This window comes from Ursus arctos, unplaced genomic scaffold (genome assembly GCF_023065955.2).
Source record: "Ursus arctos isolate Adak ecotype North America unplaced genomic scaffold, UrsArc2.0 scaffold_24, whole genome shotgun sequence".
Lineage (NCBI taxonomy): Eukaryota > Metazoa > Chordata > Mammalia > Carnivora > Ursidae > Ursus > Ursus arctos.
The window spans coordinates 11,299,533-11,321,201 of NW_026622919.1; the positions used below are offsets into that span (position 1 = coordinate 11,299,533).

Consider the following 21,669-nt stretch of genomic DNA (forward strand, 5'->3'; position numbering starts at 1 on the left):
AGCACAAGTGGGGTAAGGGGCAGAGGGAGAAGCAGGCTCCCCACTGAGCAGGGAGCCCAATGCAGGGCTCAGTCCCAGGAGTCCGGGATCATGACCTGATCTGAAGGCAGACCTTCACCCACTGAGCCACACAAGTGCCCCATGATTTTTGGCAATTATTAATAAAGATGTTATTATCCTTCATAAACAGGTCCTGTGCACATATAAGTTTTTAATTAATTTGGGTAAATACCTAGTCATGGAATTACTGGGTCAGATGGTAAGTATATGTTTATCTTTCCAAATTCATAGGGACTTATCAGTTATTTTTCTGTAATTGATTTCTAGTCTAATTCTATTATGATCAGAAAACATAATTTGTATGATTTTTATTCTTTTAAATTTGTGTTTGTTTTATAACCCAGGATATAGTCAACCTTGCTAACTGTCATCTACACTTAAAAAGAATATGCACTGTGTTGAGTTGAGTGCATTACAGATGTCGGTTGGATCCAGTTGGCTGTTACTCTTGTTCAGTTCCTCTATATCCTTGCCTATTTTCTACATCCCTGTTCTATTAATTGCACAGGAAAAAAAAAAGTTTGAGTCTCCAGCTATAATTGTTGGATTTGTCCATTTCTTCTTTCAAGCTTATTAGTTTTACTTCATGTACTTTGAAGCTCGTTGTTAGAAACATACACACTTAGGATTATAGTTACTGGTGGATTGACCCTTTTATCGGTATGTAATGTTTCTTCCTATCCCTCATAACCTTCTTGCTCTACAGTCTACTCTGCCTGATATTAATATAGGCATTCCAGATATCGTTTGATGAGTGTTCGCCTGCTGTATCATTTTCTATTCTTCCCTTTTTAACTTTCCTGTGTCATTATATTTGCATCAGGTTTCTTGTAGTCAGCTTAGCACTGGTCTGGGTTTTCTTTAATATTTATTGGTCTTGGGTTTTGTTTGTTTTTGTTTTATTTAACCCATTCTGATGATCTCAGTCTTTTATTTTATATATTTAGACCACTTACATTTAATATTATTATTTTTCTGTTTGCATTTAAGTCTACCATTTTATAATTTGTTTTCTGTTTGTTCCCTCTGTTCTTTGTCCCACTCTAACCCCTTTCCTGCTTTTTTGTGTAATATTTGAATATTTTTAGTGTTCCGTTTTAATCTGTCTATTGAGTTGTGATTACATCTTAGTGTGCTTTTTTTCAGTGGTCATGTTAGGGATTGAATATACAAACTTAACCTTTCTCGATCTACTTAGACTTAATATTTCACTACTTTAGGTGGAATATAGAACCCTTCCCAGCATACAGATACCTTTACCCTCCTCCCCTTATGTTGTTATGATTATTATGTCTATATGTATTTAAACTCCGTAATTATAGTTTTTGCTTTTGACCATCATACATATTTTAAAGAACTTAAGAAGAGAAAAACAATCATTCTATTTACTCAGATTTTTATCATTCCTGTTACTCTTCCTTCACTCTTGATGTTCTAAGTTTCCCTCTGGCAGTATTTGCCATCCATCTGAAAAACTTGCTTTCGTGTTTCTGTTGGAACAGGTCTGCTGGCAATGGATTCTCTCAGTTTTCATTGACATTTCATCATCATTCCTGGAGGAAATTAATTCTGGAAGGGAATTTTGAAATTGTCTCACTTAAAATATTCATTGCACATGTGAGGAAAATGAAGCCCAGAGACAGTAAATACGTTGCCCCTATGTCACTGAGCCAGGACCAAAATCTAAACTTGATTGTCAGTTCCGTGCTCTTACTCTTCCTATACAATGTACTGGCTTCCTATCTCAATTATTTGGTATATAGTGAGAATAGGTTATGCAAAACAAAACAAAACAAAACAAAAAACCTTGATTATTATATGCTTAATACAAGAAAAAGTGGTAAAATAATCATTGTTTAGAACTGAATGGGGCCTCAGAGATCGTTCATTTCTGTTTCATGTTTCAGAGGAGAAAACCGAGGCCAGAGAAGGTAATTCAGTTTCCCAAAGGAAATTTACTAATAAGCAAAGACATGACATTTACAGCAAGATCACGCTACATACCACCATTTGGCACAGGAGTTGCGTGTTTGTTTTCTCCAGCAGCAGTAGCCGAGACAGATCCTGTTGGGTCAAACACACTCTCTCTAGAAGCTCCCTCATGGCCTTATGACACAAGTTGGATGGCCAACACTGCACATAGATCCTAGCTGGGTCATTTAGAATATGACTGTTCTCGGGGCTCCTGGGTGGCACAGCGGTTAAGTGTCTGCCTTCGGCTCAAGGCGTGATCCCGGCGATCCGGGAACGAGCCCCACATCAGGCTCTTCCGCTATGAGCCTGCTTCTTCCTCTCCCACTCCCCCTGCTTGTGTTCCCTCTCTCGCTGGCTGTCTCTATCTCTGTCGAATAAATAAATAAAATCTTTAAAAAAAAAAAAAAAGAATATGACTGTTCTCATTAGCACTATCCTCTCAACCAATGATTCCCCAACTTCAGCGTCTATCAGAATTGTTCCCTTGGGTGCACAGAAACTTATAAGCTGTTAAGAATCAGCTTATCAAAATTGCAAATTCCTGGGACCACTTCCAAAGATTCTGGATTCACTAGATCAAGTGTGTGACCCCAGAATTTGCATTTTTGTAAACACCCCAGGTAATTCTGATGCATAGGCTGCACTTGGAGAAATGTCTGGCCTAGAGTGAAGCATTATGTCTTGGTCATGAAAAGGAAGTTCTATTCTTTCTAGCTCAGAATAAAAGAAGAGATGGGTATGACACCAAATCATTTCTTCATCTCACTGCATTCAGGATCCACCGTTTATAGTACTCGAACTGCCTTCCTTCTCTTTCAAGGGATAGCTGAGACTGCTGGAAGTTAACAGCAGTAACATCTGTAAAGTAACAACAACTTTTAGAGACACAGATAACTGCCTTACTACAGAGTTTATTATATGTCTCTTACCTATTGCCCTTTCAATAGGTCCATTAAGATTCCTAAAACTTAGATATTCCAATTAAATATAATAGCTAACATTTATCTAGGGCCAGATTTTATAAGTCCAGATTTTTACTTTAAATACAGTTCGTAATCATCCCCCTCCTACATGAACGCACCTCGACCCCAGACACACACAGCCTTGATCCCATAGGAATGGGTTCATTCTCAGCTGGATGCCTTGCTATGCACGAGATCCTATAGAAGCAGGAGAAAGAAGAAAGCGTGCTGGCCCTGTACTCAGAGATACGGTCCAGCGTAGAAAACCAACCACACAAATAAGAAACAACTAGTTGAGTTTCAAGCAACATGCAGACATGTGCAAGATAAGAACAGAGTATAACCTTCACAGATTGAGGAACCCTTGTGTTTAAATATTGACTCTGTTGTTCTCATGATTTAATGCCTAGAAGTAAAGAGCTTGATATTTAGCTAGATGAAAGGAAACACAGGTGCCCTTTGCATTGGCTCCTTTAATGCATGCAGGGGCATGGACTCCCTAATCTGGCTAGCATAATGCCTCAGATTTTTTCTCAATTGTTTCGTAGGTACAGACAGATCTCTTTTCTCTAAGAATCATAAAAGATGCTTGAAGGCAGGAACCATGTCTGATACTTCTCCTATGTCTCCTACAGAGCCTAAAATGATGTCATTTTATTGTCACCCATAGTGAAGCCCCTCCCATGTACCAGGCCCTATGTGATACCCTACAGTTGCAGAGACAGCCTGAGATCCCTGCCCTCAAAGATTTCCCTTCATTCACTGAGCGCCAACTTCTCCTGCAGGTGATGGGTCCTGTCCTCAGAGCTTCGGGCCCAGAGATAAGTAACATTCTCCGTCCGCACTTGAGTGAGGAAGGCAGACATAGGGACTATGTTGGTGTCTAGGGATCCTGTCACAAAGGACCACAAATTGGGCGCTTAAAAAACAGAAGTTTATTGGGGCGCCTGGGTGGCACAGCGGTTAAGCGTCTGCCCTCAGCTCAGGGTGTGATCCTGGCGTTATGGGATCGAGCCTCACATCAGGCTCTTCCGCTATGAGCCTGCTTCTTCCTCTCCCACTCCCCCTGCTTGTGTTCCCTCTCTCCCTGGCTGTCTCTCTCTCTGTCGAATAAATAAAATCTTTAAAAACAAAACAAACAAACAAAAACAACAGAAGTGTATTGTCTCTGGTTCTGGAGGTCACAGGTCTGAGATTAAGATGTCGACAGGGATCGTCTCTCCCAAGGACCATGAGAGTGAATCAGCTGCTTGCCTCTTACCTAGTTTCTGGTGGTTTGCTGGCCATCTCCAGCGATCCGTGGCTTCTAGAAGCATGATCCTGATCTCTGTCCTCATCTCCACATGGAGATTCCCCGGTGTGCATAGCTCTGGGTCCAAATTTCCCTTCTTTATAAGGACTCCAGTTTTATTGGGTTAAGGGACCACTCTGTTCTGACATGAACTCTTCTTAATCAATTACATCTGCAATGACCCTATTTCCACATAAGATCACATTCTGAGGTATTAAGGTTAGGATTTCAACATATAAATTGGTAGGGGTGGGGCGGAGGGTATAATTCAACCTCTAACACATACAAACAGCTGAACACAACCTGGCCAATGCTTTAATCGGAGTGTATGCAAAGAGTTGCCAGGGGTACAGGAAAGCACACAGCGCTGAGCTTAATAGGCATGAGGAAAAGCATCAGAGAAAGGAGGACAAGTGGCCAAAGCTTGGGCAGACAATAGACACTCTCCAGGTGGGGAAATGCAAAAGAGCTTTTGAATAAAGGCATGTCTACCAGAGCATGAAGCACTTCGGGAACTGCAGAAAGTATTCTGGGGTGAAACCTGAAGGGCGTAGGAGAGCTGAGAGATGAAGCAGGAAGGGGAGACGGAAGCCAAACGATGAAGAGCCACGTCCCAGTGAGTAGCCTGATCCAGACGCAACGAGAAGCCACGCGGGCTTTTCAACAGGAGGACATCGTGTTTGTATCTGCATGCTAGAAAGCTCGCTCTGGCAAAAGTTTTGATTCTATCATCACGCAGGTGGGCACTGCAATGGGCCATATTGAAGCTGAGGGACCAGTTAGGGGACTATTAGCAAGAGTCTAAGCAAGATATGAGGAGACCCTGACTGCCTTCAAGACCCGTGGACACGGAAAGATGAGAATGGAGTTACAATGGGAGGCTTGACACAGAATGTCAGGCTCTGGTAAACAGCGGTTGGGGATAACTTGGATGTGGATTGAAGGGGAAGCCAGGGGCCAAGAGGGGGAGAGTCAGAGCAGGAGCAGAAGGGCAAGGCCATTTCCAAGAGAGGGAAGAGGCTGGCCAATCCTGCCCCGAGGATTTCCCGTCTCCCACCCCAACCTCATTCGCACTTAACATCTGACTTCCACGTGCAGTTTGCCCTTGACCTTCACGGGGTAGGGGAAACGTGCTTAGATAATCTCTAATCAAGTTAGAAATAGTGTTCCCTGAGCTGAGGCCAGACAACAGAGTCTACTAGGGGGCAGGACCCCATCCATCAGTAGGGGAGAACTGGAGTCGTAGGATGGGGATGGCTTCATGCCCATGTCCTTGGCCAGCCCACGCCAGCTTGCCACAGCGTGCAGATGTGGCCCCGGTCAGTGCCTGACTTCTTCACCCCCTGGCCATGATGCCTAATCAGACGCATCAGGAGTTGCAACATTTCTCAGAAACTGGGGACCAGTTAAAAGTTGATTCTAGATAAAAAGAAGGCGATCATTCAACAAGACAGACAAGAGCCCACCACCACACCCAGCAGAGGGAAGCAGGTGGCAACAGCATCATCGTGGGGTTTCTCACCTGGACTGAGCTTTTAGGCCATGATGTGCTCCTGAAAGTGGTCCCTGTCCAACGTCCTCCTTTCCCATACTTTATCACTCTTGTCCCGCTCATAAACAGTATCTAACTTAACCCAGTGTGCTACAGGAAAGGAGAAGTCATAATATTTCTAGCAAACACATATATCATACCTATTCATCACATGCTGGGGGCAGTTCCAAGCACACAATAACCTTAGGGGGTAGGTCCTATTACTATCTCCAGTTAACAGATGAGACCGCAAAGAGTACAAGAATCTTCCACTGAACCACAGGGGAAAGAATTCTGATCTAAACCCAGAAGCCAAAGTGTGTCTGAGGATTCCTGACCCCAGCAAGGGAAGGAGGAGGTTAAAGAGTAGGATTAACCCAAGTGGGAAGCTTCACCTTCTGGGAAGGCAGCACATGGCAAAGATGCATTTTCTTGAACATTCAGCACAGTGGGACTGCCTCCCTGGTCAGACTTGCTCTTCGATCTCCCCCTCCCCCATTAAATAGAGGAGGCAGGAGTTCAAGCCCCGCCTGCCGCCCCCCCTCCTTCTTCCTCAAAAGGGAAATGAGGTGGGGGAGTATAAATTACTTCACAAGCTATCAGCAGAAAGTCCAACATGTGTCCTCCAGTGATTCATTTGGGCGGACTACTTTCACACCGAGCTAAATGCAAAAGTTCAGAGTGGGGTCAGAGGGAGGCCCCTCCCTCCTTGAGTGCCGGAGAAATTTCCTCTTTGTAAAGGGCAGGCACAGTTGGAAGCAAACTCCATCCAAACAGGAAATCGCCAAGATTCTAGGTAAAATTGGTGACTTATTTTTAAAGGACAAACTTTTTTATGCCTTAAGTGGGTGTTTCCTGAGTGCCTAAGAGGTGCCAGGCACGCGGCATGACGTTGTTGGGGACCTAGTGTGTGCCCTGGGGGAAGCTAGGAAGAGGGGAAAGACAACACACACACACACACACAATCACACCCGACAAATCTTACAAAAGACTTTCGGGGGATTTTCTTCTCTCTAAAAAAGGAAAATGAAAACAAAAGGTTGCACATACATACACACACACACACACACACACACACACCCTGAGTACCCGAAAGTGCCGGGGCTGAGCCCCCGAGCAGGGCAAGTGGGAGGCCTGGGGCGAGGGGGATGGGCGCTCGAAGCGGGCTGGGTGACACGGTGCAAGGGCAGAGCCGGCCGAGGCACCGGGAGTTGGCTGGCGAGCTTGCGCCAGAGGCAGGTGCCAGCTGCGAGTGGGCGGAGGGGCGGGCGCTGGGCCAGGCGGGGGAGGCCCGGCGTCACCTCTGCCTCTGGGAGTCGGGCGCGCAGACGAGCTCGCCCCGAGCAGCCGGGGGCACGGGCGTCCCCGCCACCCGCAGAAGGAGCCGCGGGAACAGTCGCCGCAGCAGCCCAGCGACAGCATCCTCTGGAGAGACGCCCCAGGCGCCGCAGCCGCCTTCCTCCGCCCGGAGGCGAGCGCCGCCGCCCGCTCCCCGCGCTCCCCGCGCTCCCGCTCGCCGTCGCCCCCCGGCCTAGCCGCCCGTCCGCCCGCGGGGGGCAGCAGGCACCCGCGCCCCCCCCCCCGGCCCTTCCCTGCCGCGGGCTCCCGGGCGGGAGGCTCGGAGAGAGAAGGTGCCGGAGACCTGGGCCCGGAGGCACCATCCCCTGGTCTCCACTCCGCGCGGAGTAGGGACTCCCGCCAGCACCGCGAGCCCCCGCACCGCGGGTCCCCAAGTTCAGGGGCGACACCCCTCAAAGGGGGGCGCTCCCGCGTGGTGAGCACCCCCGGCCCCGTCGACCCCGGCCGGTCCTTGGCGCCCAGCGCCCGCCCGGGTCCCCGGAGACGCCCGCGCGCCCCGGCGGGGCCATGCCCGGGCTGCGCCGGGACCGCCTGCTGACCCTGCTGCTGCTGGGCGCGCTGCTCTCCGCCGACCTCTACTTCCACCTCTGGCCCCAGGTGCGGCGCCAGCTGCGGCCCCGGGAGCACCCGCGGGGCTGCCCGTGCGCCCGCCGCGCCTCGTCCGCGGCCCGGGACTCCGCCGCCGCCTCCCCGGCCCCCCGCGCGGCCGCGCGCAACTTTTCCCGAGCCGGGCCCGGGACCGAGCGGCACGGCGGCCGCGGCTCCAAGCTGCAGGCCCTCTTCGCCCACCCGCTGTACCGCGTCCCGGAGGAGCCGCCGCTCCTCGGGCCCGAGGACTCGCTCCTGGCCAGCCAGGAGGCGCTGCGGTACTACCGGAGGAAGGTGGCCCGCTGGAACAGGTGAGGACCCCGGGCGCCCGGCGCCCACCGCGCGCGCTGCCCCGCCCCAGCCTCCGCCCGGCCGCCGGCGGCTTTGCCCTGCGCTCCAGCTCGGCCCGGGCGCGGCGGGTGTTCCCTGCCCGGACCCCAGCAGCTGTTGCGGACGGCGGAGTTCAGCCCCGAGTGCATCTCAGTGGGAGAAAAAGTTTCTGTGCAGCAGCACAGCGAGGAAATGCTCTCGGCCTCTCCTCTTGAGCTCCTTGTTCACTCCTTAGCCCCACTTCTGTTCCCTGAGCCACTGTCCCCCTCGTTCTCCCTGTCCTGATATGGGAAGCCGCTGCTGGACTTGGGTGTTCCAGAATAGGTTCCCACATTCAGCAACTCCGGAGCTGGTTCGAATTCCGCCCTTAGCTGTAGACCTGGGTGCCTTCCAGAAAGCAATGCTATTCCCTGAAAACCCAGCTCATTCTCTTAACTTACTCCTCTGCCCAGGTCAGAGATCACAAGAGGTCAGCTGGGGCAGAGAGTAAACGGTTAGTTCCCTGACCTGGTCACCGACCTGTTCTGTTTAACGTGGCTTGTGCCTTTGGCCAGTGCTCTGACTTGAAGGCGGTTTGAGCATTGTGGTAATTTGGGCTGGCTTGTATCTGAGGCTGGATGCTTTCACAGAGGAGATAAAAAAAAATCTACCTGGGAGTTTTTAAAAATTCAAAGCAAAATGTAGAGGGGGGAAAAACCCCCAAACCTACTTAGGATTCAATTAAGAAGATGTATTTGTAAAAGGGTGGGAAGGGGGGTGGTTTAGAGGGAGGAATAGTCAATCCTGAGATCCCGGCTAATGACAGAAGACCTTGACGTGAGCTAGAACTCGGTCTTAAAGTACAGACTTGCCTAAAATCACTCACGCCCAGAGTTCATTTCGCACCACACCCAGTACTTTTTCTTAATACCAGAGATTTCAAAATGAGATGTCATCGGAGGGTTTTACAGTCCCTCCGGAGGATGGGTAGACCGTAACTCTGGGTGCAAGCTCCGTGCGAGCCCAATTTAGCCGGTCGCTCATTTTTCTGTAGTGCGGAGACCGGCTGTGGCTTGCAGGAGGGAGGACTTTCAGGAAGCAAAAAGGGACGAAATGGAGAGCTATTGGCTGAAATCCCTGTGGTGAGTTTGGAGGACAGCTTTGTGGCTGATAACTTTCTATCAGAAAGGAGGCGGTTCTCCGTTTCATTGCTCATTGTGTGTAATAAAAAGGCAGTTTGAGGTTGCTTCTCAGACACTGTCCTCTTCAACATTACCTTGATTTCATCGGTAACGTGGGTGTCGGGATCCAGGGACTAGGGAATTTTGCCCTTAGAGAATTGTCGACACACCTGTCGAAGATTCGAGAATGAGGGGACCGTGGGCAGAGTCTCTTGCTTTTGTACAGGCAGACCCAGCATCACGTAGTCACATTTCTGTGCACTTGGACTTCGTTATGTTCCTCTGGATCTTGAAGGAAAGACCAGGGGACTATTTTGGCAGCAAAGCAAAAATCTTTCTCAACAGCGTATCCCACAATTGATTTTGAGCTTGATTTCTACACCATCGTGTGTCACCAAAACAGACTTCCTGACCAGAAATGATTCTAAGTCATTTAACAGAGGATCGACCCATGGGGGCTGCTGACCTTGCTGGATTCGGAGCTAACAGGGTCGTTTCGTGTGGTTTGTTGAGTGTGACAGTTGTGGTATTTATCTTCCCCTTCAAGGGTGGTTTGTGGGCTGTAACAGGAGGGGAAGCTGCACTCTCGAGGGTTGAAACTTGACCTCAGACGCAGAGAACACCTACCTTCACCCAACCTGTATGGTAAACGTCAGTGGTATGACACACGTAAGCATATGCACTATTACTTATGTCAAGGTTAGAAATGGAACGTGGGACACGCATTGGCCAGTGTGAATTTGAATCGCGCTCAGAGTTCTGTTGTCAGAGACAGTCACTCATGAGCTGAAGGGAGAGAGTACCCTGGCCAATATGAAGCACGTGGAAGTATCGATGAAGCCCACGCGCCTTCCACTATGGGCTTCTATGGCTACGCTGGGCCAAGGAAGCCTCCAGAGTTCTGTGCAGACAAATAACTAGAACAGGCAGCAAAGGAAGAAAGAGCGAATGACCTTCCTGATTGTGTATCTCTTGCACGGACAAGTCCTCCTTGTTTGCAACCACAACCCAGCCAATATTTAAAAACTAGAGATTTATAGACCTTTATGGATGCCACCGTGCCAATAATTACCTAACATTAAGTGCTATCCAAAATGATTGTAGCAGCAAGCCATCCGCCACACCAGGAGAGTTTCAGGTAGTGAGATAAGCCAAATCAGCATTCTTCACTCCTTGCCCGGAGGAGACCATTCGTCTGGGTAATTTTTTTTTTTTTAAACCACCACGCTAATAAGTAATGGTATGAAATTGGAAGGTATCTTTCTACAACATGAGCTCATTACCAATAAAAGGTAGGTAATGACCTGTTTTTCCCCCAGCACATTCCTTTTTGATTTCAGTGGAAGATGGAGCAAATACGTCATTTTGAACATTTCAGGTTTTCAATGACTGTTTGTTAACTGGATGTCAATATTTGGTGAAGTTGAAATGCAAAAGCTCTATCGTGTAGATTCCGCAGGCATCTGACACTTGGGAGTTCGGCAAACTTCCCCAACCCGCTGTTTTTCCCTCCTGTCCTCTCCTTCCTCCCTCAAAACCCAACTAAGTGTGGCACAATCCAAGTCAAAAATGCAATCAGGGGAAGTGTTTCTGTCAGGTCGTTGGTCGCTGATCACAGCGAGCGAGCCAACGCCAGGCTCCATCAGGCACGATGACACATTTGGCACCTGTCTTGAATAGTGAAAAGCAGAGAGCACAAGGAGCAAGGGGAGCGTCGTCTGCACGACTTCAGGCCAGAAACCAACCAGCCAGACGAAGCCTTTTCCTTTCAAAGTAATAACGGAAGGAAGGCGGGGCTTACCTAGAGCACAGGTGAACGCTCACCTTGTTGCTGTCCTCTGCCTCCTAGAGGCTCAGCTTCTTGGGCTTGTGGGCTGGGTTTCTTCTCTGCCCACAGGCTGCCCAAGCCAGACAACATCTGTCCTTTGACATGTCAGAAGTGGCCAGCTTGGCCTGGCCCTTTGCCCCCATATCTTCGGTTGGCTCCTTGGTCTTGACAGGCAAGGTCAAACAGGGTCATCCCTCCCCCCGCCCCCGGTGTCGAAACTCCGGCAGCTACCACACCAGTACAAGTGTTCTACTCTCCGCTTTTCTTCCTGGACGTTCCCTCAGGTATCGGGAAGGTTGTATTTTCCTACAATTACAGCGTCAGCATTTCTCAGAAGCTTCGATGTGTGTATCTGTGTTTTTCCCACCAGCCCAAAGACAGGAAGCACCTGTCTTTCCCTCTCCTCCTACCTACTCGCTGTCACCAAAAAGCAAGCCTAGCCCCGAGTTTCCCTTTGAAAATCGCAGCAAAGAGGCTGGGCAGCTTTTCAAAAATGACAGTTGTTTAAGGGGAGTAAATTGGCTCAAGTTTTTCCGGGGAAGCTTTGAGGAGATCCAGCCGCCGAGGCAGATTTGGGGTTTGGGGGGGGGGTTGGGGGGGAGGGGAGGGGAGGGGAGAAGGAGCCAGGAGAGATGAAAAAGTCAGCTGGCAGTGAGAACTGTCTGCTCGAAGAGGTTTTGAAGGCAAAGCTTCTTCTCACCATGGCCTCTGTGGAATGAAAATACAATCTCTTATTCTCACCCCTTCTGTCTCTCCCCTCACCTGCCCCTCGTTGTCTCTTTCCTGCTGGTCTCGTGCCGGCCCCAGACCACGTGGAGCGTAGACTCATCGGGAGCAGGCAGTTCAACTCGCAAAGCAGATAAACGTCTAGATTCTTCCTTCTGGACGGGGGCCATTTGCCTTTCTCCCAGAGTCACCAGTGCCTTGGCGCCTGGTCTGATTCTCCCGCCAGTGATGCCAGGCTAAGAAAGGAAATGGCCTCCTTTGGTCTGCAAATGGACCTCTACCGGACCTGTGTGTGGTTAGCAGAGGGAGTGGGGATCCTGACTTCCATTTCTCTTTTCCAATTAGAGCTTTGCTTGCCTGATTTGGGAAGAGCTATTATTTTAGCGGTTTCTGCGTCCCTGGGCTTGTAGCTGGAGGAGACCTCTCCACTCTTCTTGGAGCCACAAACTCCAAACAGATGGCTTCTGAGAGGGCTAATCCAGAGGCCATTGTCAGTCCCTTCTCCCTCATTCCAGAGCCCGGTCTTTATTGTCATTACTGCAGCAAAGACAAATCAGGGAGGATCTCAGTGGTGTTCCTCCTAGGAGGACAGACACTTCCTGTCTCCAACTACATCAAAATGAAGTCCCTCGGCCCAACCCGGGAGGGTGTTGTCAGCTGTTCCCTTGTTCCCAACCCCCAACACTCTCCTTTCACCGTGTGAAGTTCTCATCAGTCCTGGGAACTCAACTGGCTAATTATTGACATGCAAACCCCTTACCTGAAACATGCTGGATCTGGCCCCGGAACTTCACACAAACTTGCTAACTTGGCTTTACAGTTTCCTTAGAAGTAGGTTATGCGGTGCACAGAATTCCAAGATGGCCCCGTCAGATTCCCAGCCCTGGTGTACACACACTTTCTCCTCATTATTCAACCAAATGCTAATCTAGGAACTGCTGTAAAGGGGTTTTACAGATGTAATTAAGGTCCCGGATAGTTGACCTTGAGATAGAGAGATTATCCAGGTGTGCCTGACCTAATCACAGGAGCCCTTTAAAAGGAGGGAGTTTGGGGGTACCTGAGTGGCTCAGTCTGTCAAGTGTTCGACTCAGGTCATGATCTCAGGGTCCTGGGATCCAGCCCCGCACAGGGCTCCGTGCTCAGCAGGGAGTCTGCCTGAGGATTCTCTCTCTCCCTGTCCCTCTGCCCCTCCCTTCACTGGTGCACACACACACTCTCTCTCAAATAAATCGATAAATCTTTAAAAAAGAGAAAAAAGCAGGGGGTTTTCTCCAGCTGATGGAGAAAAAGGAAGTCAGAGGTTCAAAGTATGATACGGATCTGATGGACCATGGCCGACTTGAAGATAGAGGGGACCACATGGCAAGGGACACTTAGGAGTTAAGATTGGCCCTTGGGGATGGCCAGCAAGGAAACAGGGACATCAGTCCCACAGCCACAAGGAAATGAATTCTGCCAACCGCAAGAATGAGCTCAGAAGCAGATTTTTCCCCAAAGTCTCTGGATGGGAACTCAACGCTGTCGACAGCTGACCATCCGCCTTGCAAAGCCTGCGCGGAGAACACAGCTACCCCTGTACCGGACTTCCGACCTCTAACTCCGTGAGCTAGCAGACGGGTGTGACTTTAAGCCACGAGGTGTGTGGTAGGTTGTTACACAGCCATAGCAAACGAATACAATACCGCTGTTTGTTTCGTTTCATAGAAGAAACCAGGGACGAGAAGGTTGCGTAACTTGCCTTCCACAGTCAGGCAGCCAGCAAACCACAGGCAGGCTTTGGACCCAGAGGGTCTGGTTCCAGAATGCGTGTCCTAACCATCAGCTCCGCCGCCGCACATCCTTTGATGTGCACAGGCCCCCACTTTCCCTCTTCTGGAAAGGCTTTTCTGACTCCCTCCACCCACTCTGGTCCCTCCCTGACCCTACACAGCCTCTCCATATGACGCCATATTGTTTTTTATGACTGGGCCCCCTCTAGCTTCATGGCAGCTGTCTGGAGCTTCCTGTGAGAAGGAATAGCCACTTGCTCTGGGCCCGAAAAGCCCCCAGCTTGCACGTGGTCTCGCTAATACATCTGTTTCATGGTTTCCCATGGGGTAAATATCCGTGGAGCAAATAATTGGGAACAGACAACATCAGGATTTGGGGGCTGTTAGTAAATGGCCTGTTATGTCCTATGGGAAAAAAAGCCTCAAACTAAAACAATGCCGACAGTAAAATCACCCCACCTATAACTTCCTACCCCTCCCTGTAAAGGTCTAAGACAAAACCACCCTACTGAGACATTCTAAAATTTGGATCTGGGGTGGGTGTTCTCTTTATTGCAAGAGCCTAAATAAAGTCAATTAAAAAAAAAAAAAAGCCCTGAAGGAAAGTCGAGAAGGTGTCAGGTGCCAGGAAGAGGGAATTTCCTCAGCTTCCTGTACTTTCTGAGGAAGAGCAGCCAAGAAGTCTTGCATGAAAGCACATGGGAAGCACAGAGACCCTGACTTAGCCAAAGCAGTCCGGGCGCTGCCCCTTGGCGGTTGCTGACCTGTGTTTTTCTTGTGATTATTCATTAAGCGGGCAGCTGACAAGAGCCTGTGGGTTCCGCTGAAGCCGGCTTGCATGTGGCCGAGAGCCGAGCGGGGATACCATTCCTAACAGCTGCCACTTGAGTGGAACAGAACTTACTAGGCGGAGAAGCATGTGTGAACCTGTCGTTACCCGCACACACATATCTATGCCTAATGAAAACCACAGCGAGGAGAAAATAACAACAACAAAAAAGGCTTCCCTTTTTTTTGTGCCCTGTCACTTGGCAGAATATCCTATGGTTGAAATGTGAAATCAGGACAGACTTGAGTTTGAGAGCCGTGGAGACACTGGCATCCAGGACTTACGGAGGCCAAGCACTGGGGGCGGCCAGTAGAATTTGGCTGGGGCAAGAGGCAAAGTTAAGAGTCAGAAAAAGGTCTAATTTATTGGATCCCCTAGTTCCATTTGGGAAGCCGCAGGGAATAGAGAATAGGGGAGGATCAGCCAAGAACCTGTAATAAAATTCAGCAAAATACGGAGAGTAAAAGAGAAACTCAAGGAGCGTTGGCACAGGGGCCCATGGACCGAGAAGCTGGGCTATTAAAAAAAGCTGGCCCGGGAAGAGGTGGAATTTTAGAAAACTTGGAAGAGGTTGCCTGGTTAGAGAAGATCTTTGCTGGCAGAAGAAAATCAGCGCAGTCTGGCCCTGGGAAGCCAAGCACAGCACTCAGATGGCAAACGTGCTGTCAGTATCTGGGCAAGCTCGGTGGGTCCGAGGGAAGGATGTCTGATGACGCTGACGGAAATGGAGTCTAGAAGCAGGGACAAATGGTCTCTCCTGGCCAATTCAAGTGTCCCACGGGGTCTCCATTTCATCATTTCAAATGGGAGTTTTCTACTTCTGACTCATTTTCTTCCGTGGCTTAATAGTTGCAAATTCTGTAGAAAAAGTGTATTTATCTGCACTTAACAGCTCGGCGCGTGTTTTTCGCTCTAAGAACGATGCACAACGAGTAGCTGCTTTTCATGCATTCTGCGCCCCTCTGAGCAGTCAGAGACGCTAGAGAAAAGACCAGCCACAGCTCCACGATCAAATCAAGCCCCTTATTAACCACTGTTCCATTGGGATTTTTAATGGGGTTTTTGGACCCCACTGGGTTCAAGTGATGAGGTCTGTGTTTCCCTTAAATTTTATGTCAAATTTGCATTCTGTGCATATGCTTGTTTCCCTAAGAAATAGTTTATTATTTTTGAAAAGTATATTTTGGTTTCAAGTGACAGAGACCCAACTCAAAGGAATGCAAGCCAGAAAAGGAAATGTAGAGACTCCAGTAACGGAAACTCAGCAAGGGCAGCTGTCCTTTCTGTCGCCCTAGTTTTAATCCCCTCCTGCAGCTTCCTGTGCAGGACCAGAGAGAAAAGGGTATCTCCGATTTCCAAAAAAAAAAGATTCTGAGCAGAAATGCTGATTGGCCCGGTCTGAGAAAACAGCCGGGTTGTAGAGGGCTATGATTGGCCCACCTTTGAGGCGGCTGCCCACCCCTCAGCCAATCCCTGACGTCAGGGAGGCGGAGCCATTGGAAACTCTCCTTTTGGCCAGGTGGCTCAGTGTGGGCAAGAGTACCCCCCAAAGTGACACTGGGTGGACAGACGGCAGGGGTCCTGGAGGAACTGCCCTGACCAGTGATGCTGGAAAGTTTCTCAGCTTAAGCGCAGGGCACTTTCTGACTCCTGTAGACACTGTTTTGGAGTTTTAATTAAGGCTTTTTAAAACCAAATGCAGGGGTGCCTGGGTGGCTTAGTGGGTCAAGCCTCTGCCTTTGGCTCAGGGCATGATCTCGGGGTCCTGGGATTGAGCCCCACCTCTGGCTCCCTGCTCAGCAGGGAGGCTGCTTCTCCCTCTCCCTCTGCTCATCACCCCCACCCTCTCCTGTGTGTGCTCTTTCACGCTCTGCTCTCTCTCTGTCTCAAATAAATAAATCTTTTTTAAAAATTAAAAATAAAACCAAATTCATTCATAAGAAATTCCTAACATGTGTAGACATTTTATACCAACCATTAAAATCCTCCCAAGAAGCTAGGCCATCTTTATGTATTTGGGCTTATATCAACCTTACTCCCTTCATGGGAGCCCAAAGAAGAAACCGATGTGGACCGAGCTCATTCATGGGCTGATGTCTCTGTCTCCTGGAAGAAGATTCCACGTGGAGGCAAGATGCCTGTGTGCCAATCCTGAAGAAATCGCTTACCTTCTTCAGGGCTACCTGCCTTTGGAAACGAAGAGGGTGTATTGTGGTCCCTGAAGGCTCCTTGCTGCTCTGTTTTCCAAGCATGGCACGTCTTTGACCAAGATTTCGTCTTCAAAGTCTATCAGAGCAAAAATATGGAGCAGTCATTTTCCAAGGGCGCTCCATGAATTTCGAGGGTTTTGGGAGGCGCTTCTCAGGTTCTGCAAATGGTTAATTTTCATCTTGAAAGAGTGTACTTTAAGATGATCTTAAGATGAGAAAACTCACACTGATTGTGTTATGAACATGACAGCACCTTGAGCCTGTGGCAGGTAATTTATGAGGACAGATGGCTTCTCCTCCTGTCTTCGTTTAATTGAGGAGTATTCTGAGATTGCAAGGTAAGCTGTTAAAAACTGTCTCCCATCCCGACTACTGATGTGTGTGTATCAGGATTTTTTGTACTCTGGTACCCACAGCAATGTGTGGAAATTAATCAGGGACTGAAATAAGACTATTTCCATCTTCCATTACCCCCAAGTTTGAATGCTTGAGTTCTTAATCCTGTTATCACTCTCATTCTTATTGATTAGTTTTAAAAATAAGTTTACATAGTTACCCTATAAATTAGATTTATAATGACAAATTATAAATGTTGTTATTTTATACATTGGCAATACTGTGTAAGATTTCTTTTGTAAGGGAGGTTCCATGTCTAGAAAAATTTTGAAAACCACTGATTTGGAATATGAGGAAATAGAGTAAACGTCTTTTCTTCTTTTCTCTCAAATTGATGTGCCTAGAACCGAAGCCCCCTGTCCCCCTCCCCAGCTGTTATCAGTAGCGAGAGCAGGGCACTTGCTAATGACCATGCCCCCCACCATGGCTTTGCCGGTGCTTCTGGGGACTTGAGCATAAGAGATTACCTTTTAGGGCTTGTATACGATTGCTTTTGCTGCACAACAAATCATCCCAAAATGTACTGACTTAAAACAAGAACCATTAAAAAAAAAAAACCAAACCCACAAACAAGAGCCATTTATTAGCTCATGATTCTGCAAGTCAGCAGTTTGGGCTGAGCTCAGCTGAGCGTTCCTCTGGCCTCTGCTGGGCTCACTGAGACATCTGTGGTCCGCCGCTGCGTATGCTGTACCGATCTTGCATTTGCCCTCTCCCATGGGGTCCCCTGTCTGGGACCTTGGCTGAGAGGATGATCGTGGCTCTCCATGGCCTGTCATCGCCCCGTCAGCTAATCCAGGCTTCATCAGGTGGTGGTAGCAGCTTACCAAGGGAGAGGAATCGTGTGCACCGCCCTGGACGTCCTGGCCAGAGCCTGCTAAGTGTTCCTTGTGCTACATGCTATTGGCCAAGACAGATCAAAGGCCATGTGGGGAGATGCAGGTCTCCTGGCCGTGGGAGAGGAGGTGGCCTAATAACTAGTACTGTTCCCCTGAGAAAGGCTCAGAGGAGTTCCCCTTTGCTGGTGAGTTGTCAGGCAGGGAGCAGGTGGCTGTCAGTGAGAAAGAAGTCTAACTATATAACCCTTCAAAAATGGAATGAAGCCGTGAGGGACTGAGTCGTGTTCCTGCAAAAGTCACACATTCAAGTTCTAATCTGCAGTACGCTTCAGAATGTGACTGTTTTGGGAGACTGGATAATTAAGATTAAAGTTAGATGAGGTCACAAGGGTGCGGCCTTAATCTACCGTGACTGGTGTCCTTGAAAGAAGAGGAAGAGGCACCAGGGATACCTATGCACGGAGAGAAGGCTGTGTGAGGATACAGGGAGAAGGCGGCCACCCTCAAGCCATGGAGGTTGGCCTTGGGAGAAACCAAGTCTGCTGACACCTTGGTCTTGAACTTCTAGCCTCCAGACCATGAGCCCCACCCGTCTGTGGTAACTTGTTACAGCAGCCTGAGCAGACTAATACAGAGGCTAACTGATGGGGAGGAGTTATGGGTAATCTGCTGGCTTGGGCCTGGCTCCGCCTCAGCTCCTGGGGCACGGGCAGTCATCTCCGAAATTGTCCCCACCTCCCACTGTGGTTCTTCCAGCTTCATGAAGCCTCTGGGCCTCCCTTTTCAAGCCCTTGAAAACTCCCTCACTCCCAGACAAGCCAGCCTCAATCCCCCCTTAGGGCCAAGTGTTTGTTTCGCTCTTCATTCAGTCTCTTTCTACTGTTCTTGTTTATGGATAGACTTGAAGCTCCCTCTTGTTCTGGAGACCGTTTTTGAGGTCTGAAGCCGATACCTGGCTCTTTGTCTCCCTGCATCCCTCCCATGATGGTCCTAATCTCCCCCAAGGCCACAGACGCTCTGATTGAATGGGTGCGGGACACAGCATTGTCTCACCAGGTGTTTAAAATGTGTTTTGTAAATTTTTTTTTTTAAGATTTTATTTATTTATTCGACAGACATAGAGACAGCCAGCGAGAGAGGGAACACAAGCAGGGGGAGTGGGAGAGGAAGAAGCAGGCTCATAGCAGAGGAGCCTGATGTGGGGCTCGATCCCATAACGCCGGGATCACGCCCTGAGCCGAAGGCAGACGCTTAACCGCTGTGCCACCCAGGTGCCCCTGTTTTGTAAATTTTTAAAAAAGATTTTCTTTCTTTCTGAGAGAGAGAGAAAGAGAGAGCACAAGCAGAGGGAGAGGCAGAGGGAGAGGGAGAAGCAGACTCCCCGCTGAGCAGGGAGCCCAAGACGGGACTCAATCCCAGGACCCTGGGATCATGACCCGAGCCGAAGGCAGACGCTTCACTGACTGAGCCACCCAGGTTTCCCTTGTTTTGTAAATTTTTAAACACTTCCTTTCCTATGAACCAACATAATATTTAGAACAAGGATGAAAATTTGTTTTCACTTCTCTGGTGTATTAAGAGGCTGTATTTTATAAGCAAATTGCCAAAGACCATTATCTGTTCATTTATCTATAGGGCATTTATGATAATAACTGTTAGTATGATTAGCGGCATGAATATGTGGAGTCCTTTCTGTTTCCTGAAGCTCTTTTAAACAGTCATAATTAGTTCACCGTAGAAAAGCCAGCAAGAGGTTGACCCAAGTATCCCGGTGGAAAGACATCCAGTCAATCCGTGTTTGGAGATAAAGCAGCATCCTTGGCATTGGCCTTGGGCAGCAGACTCTGTGTAGGACCCCTGGGAAGAGCCAGTGCTGTCTTGTACCGAGACCCTCAGAGGCCACGGCTCTCCGAGACTCTCCATTGAAATCCACAAAAACTCCCTCAGTGAAACTTGACGATGTCAAAGCAACACAGGGGAAATGGGTGTGCCAGGCTTATTACGATCACAATCCTTGTGTCATTATAATGTCATAGAAACGGAGGTCGTCTACGATAGTTTGCTATCAGAAAATCAAATATACCATCAAGGACGAATTTTAATGCCACACACTGTGCTGCGCAGTGGCCTGGACCCCTCAGCAGAGGACACTTGACAAGACGCTCATTGCGTCCGGGACGTCCCACTTCTCGGAAGCCGAAGTCACACCCCTAAGCAATTGGATGTTGGCATTTCCTGAGCAAGCTCTGAGAAGGGAATTCAGTCCCGGGCATTTGTTTCCTAGGACTCCTGTAACAAATTTATTCTTCGGCAACTCTGGAAGCTGACTCTGAAACCCAGGTGTCACTTGGCAGGGGGCACAGGGCTCTGTCCAGAGGCTCTGGGGGAGAGCCAGTTCTTTGTCTCTTCCAACTTGTGGCCGTGACACTCCCAACACTGCCTCCATGGTCCCATCACCTCCTTTTCTTCTGTCTCCGTGTGCTTGGGTCTTCACCGCCTGTGTCTCTCTCCTGTAAGGACACGGGTCATTGGATCTGAGGTGCACGTGGATAAATCCAAGACCAGCCCATCTCAAAAATTCTTAACTTTGTTACATCTGCACAGACTCTATTTCCAAAAAGGGTCACATTCACAGGTCCCAGGAATTAGGTCATGGACAGCAGATCGTCTGGGAGAGCTCACTGCAGCCCACTGCAGTCATGTCCCATTATGAATACAAACACAATCAGCAATCATTGTTTTATTGTTAAAAAAAAATTTTTTAATAAAATATTATCTAGTAGATAATCTTTTAGGTATATCATAAAGAAAAGTATGATATGTCTCATTATAAAATAAATGTAAAATAGTTGCAAAAAACAAGTCAAAGGGAAAATAAGACCCACAGGGCCTAGAATGAAGAACTTCTCAGAACCCTCTGTGAAAACTGGCCCACCCCAGAGTTAGTTGTGCTCAGGAGAACCACCAGTCATGTCTATAAGGCAAGAGCTACCCTATGGCCCAGGAAGGGCACAGGGATTCCTGGAAATTCCGTGTTCCCCTCCTCCCTCATATCCTATACCTCAGAGGACACCATGTGATATAAGGACCAGGGTCCTCCACCTTGGAAGACTTTCCCGTTGGTGACTCAGTGCCTTCCCCAGCATAAGCGGCCCTATGTCCCAGAGCAAGTCCATATAATCATGTCCCCACGGGCCCCACATGGCCCAGTCCAAGCACACAGGCCTGCTGACTTGTCCTATCTAAGGAGAAAATTGACAGCATTGAGGTTCCAGAAGAATGGGCAGGCCTCCACCAATCTCACTTTTTTAGCAGAGCTGCTTTTTTTTTTTTTTTAATATTTTACTCATTTATTTGAGAGATTGAGCAAGAGAGAGCACAAGCAGGGGGAGAGGCAAAGGGAGAGGGAGAAGCAGACTCCCCGCTGAGCAGGGAGCCCGACGCGGGACTCAATCCCAGGATCCAGGGACCATGACCTGAGCCGAAGGCAGACGCTACACTGAGTGAGCCATCCAGGTGCCCCACAGCAGAGCTTCTGATCGATGCTGAAGGGCTTGTATTTAGGATAAAATGCCTGCAAGCACCTGGAGTACAGCTTCTCAGGGTTATCATCGGGGCAGAGAAGGAGACTTGGCAGTGGGTTAAACTTGAAAGTAAGAACAGAAGGTTCCATGTGAAGGTCGTGGTCCAATGGGATGGGTGAGTGAATTCAAAGCCACCAACCTCTGTCCATCGAGGAGCCAAAGGTCCACGGGCAGTCTGGATCCTCCTCACACAATCCTTTCGGATCTGCTATGACAGATGGGCCAAAGGG

At 48.9% G+C, this 21,669-nt stretch overlaps 1 protein-coding gene across 3 annotated transcripts in view; it reads left to right on the forward strand.

Moving 5' to 3' along the window:
* Nucleotides 1-7,677: 7,677 nt before the first annotated feature.
* FAM20A (FAM20A golgi associated secretory pathway pseudokinase) overlaps nucleotides 7,678-21,669 on the forward strand; it is a 49,854-nt gene continuing 35,862 nt past the window's right edge. For 2 of the 3 annotated variants that reach the window (XM_026512372.4, XM_057318273.1), the window contains exon 1: nucleotides 7,678-8,076. In XM_026512372.4, coding sequence (XP_026368157.1) covers nucleotides 7,685-8,076 — 392 coding nt within the window. In that variant the 5' untranslated portion in view covers nucleotides 7,678-7,684. Of the gene's footprint in view, nucleotides 8,077-8,120; nucleotides 9,217-21,669 lie in introns of those variants that run through there. The other variant, XM_057318274.1, reaches the window with a different exon arrangement.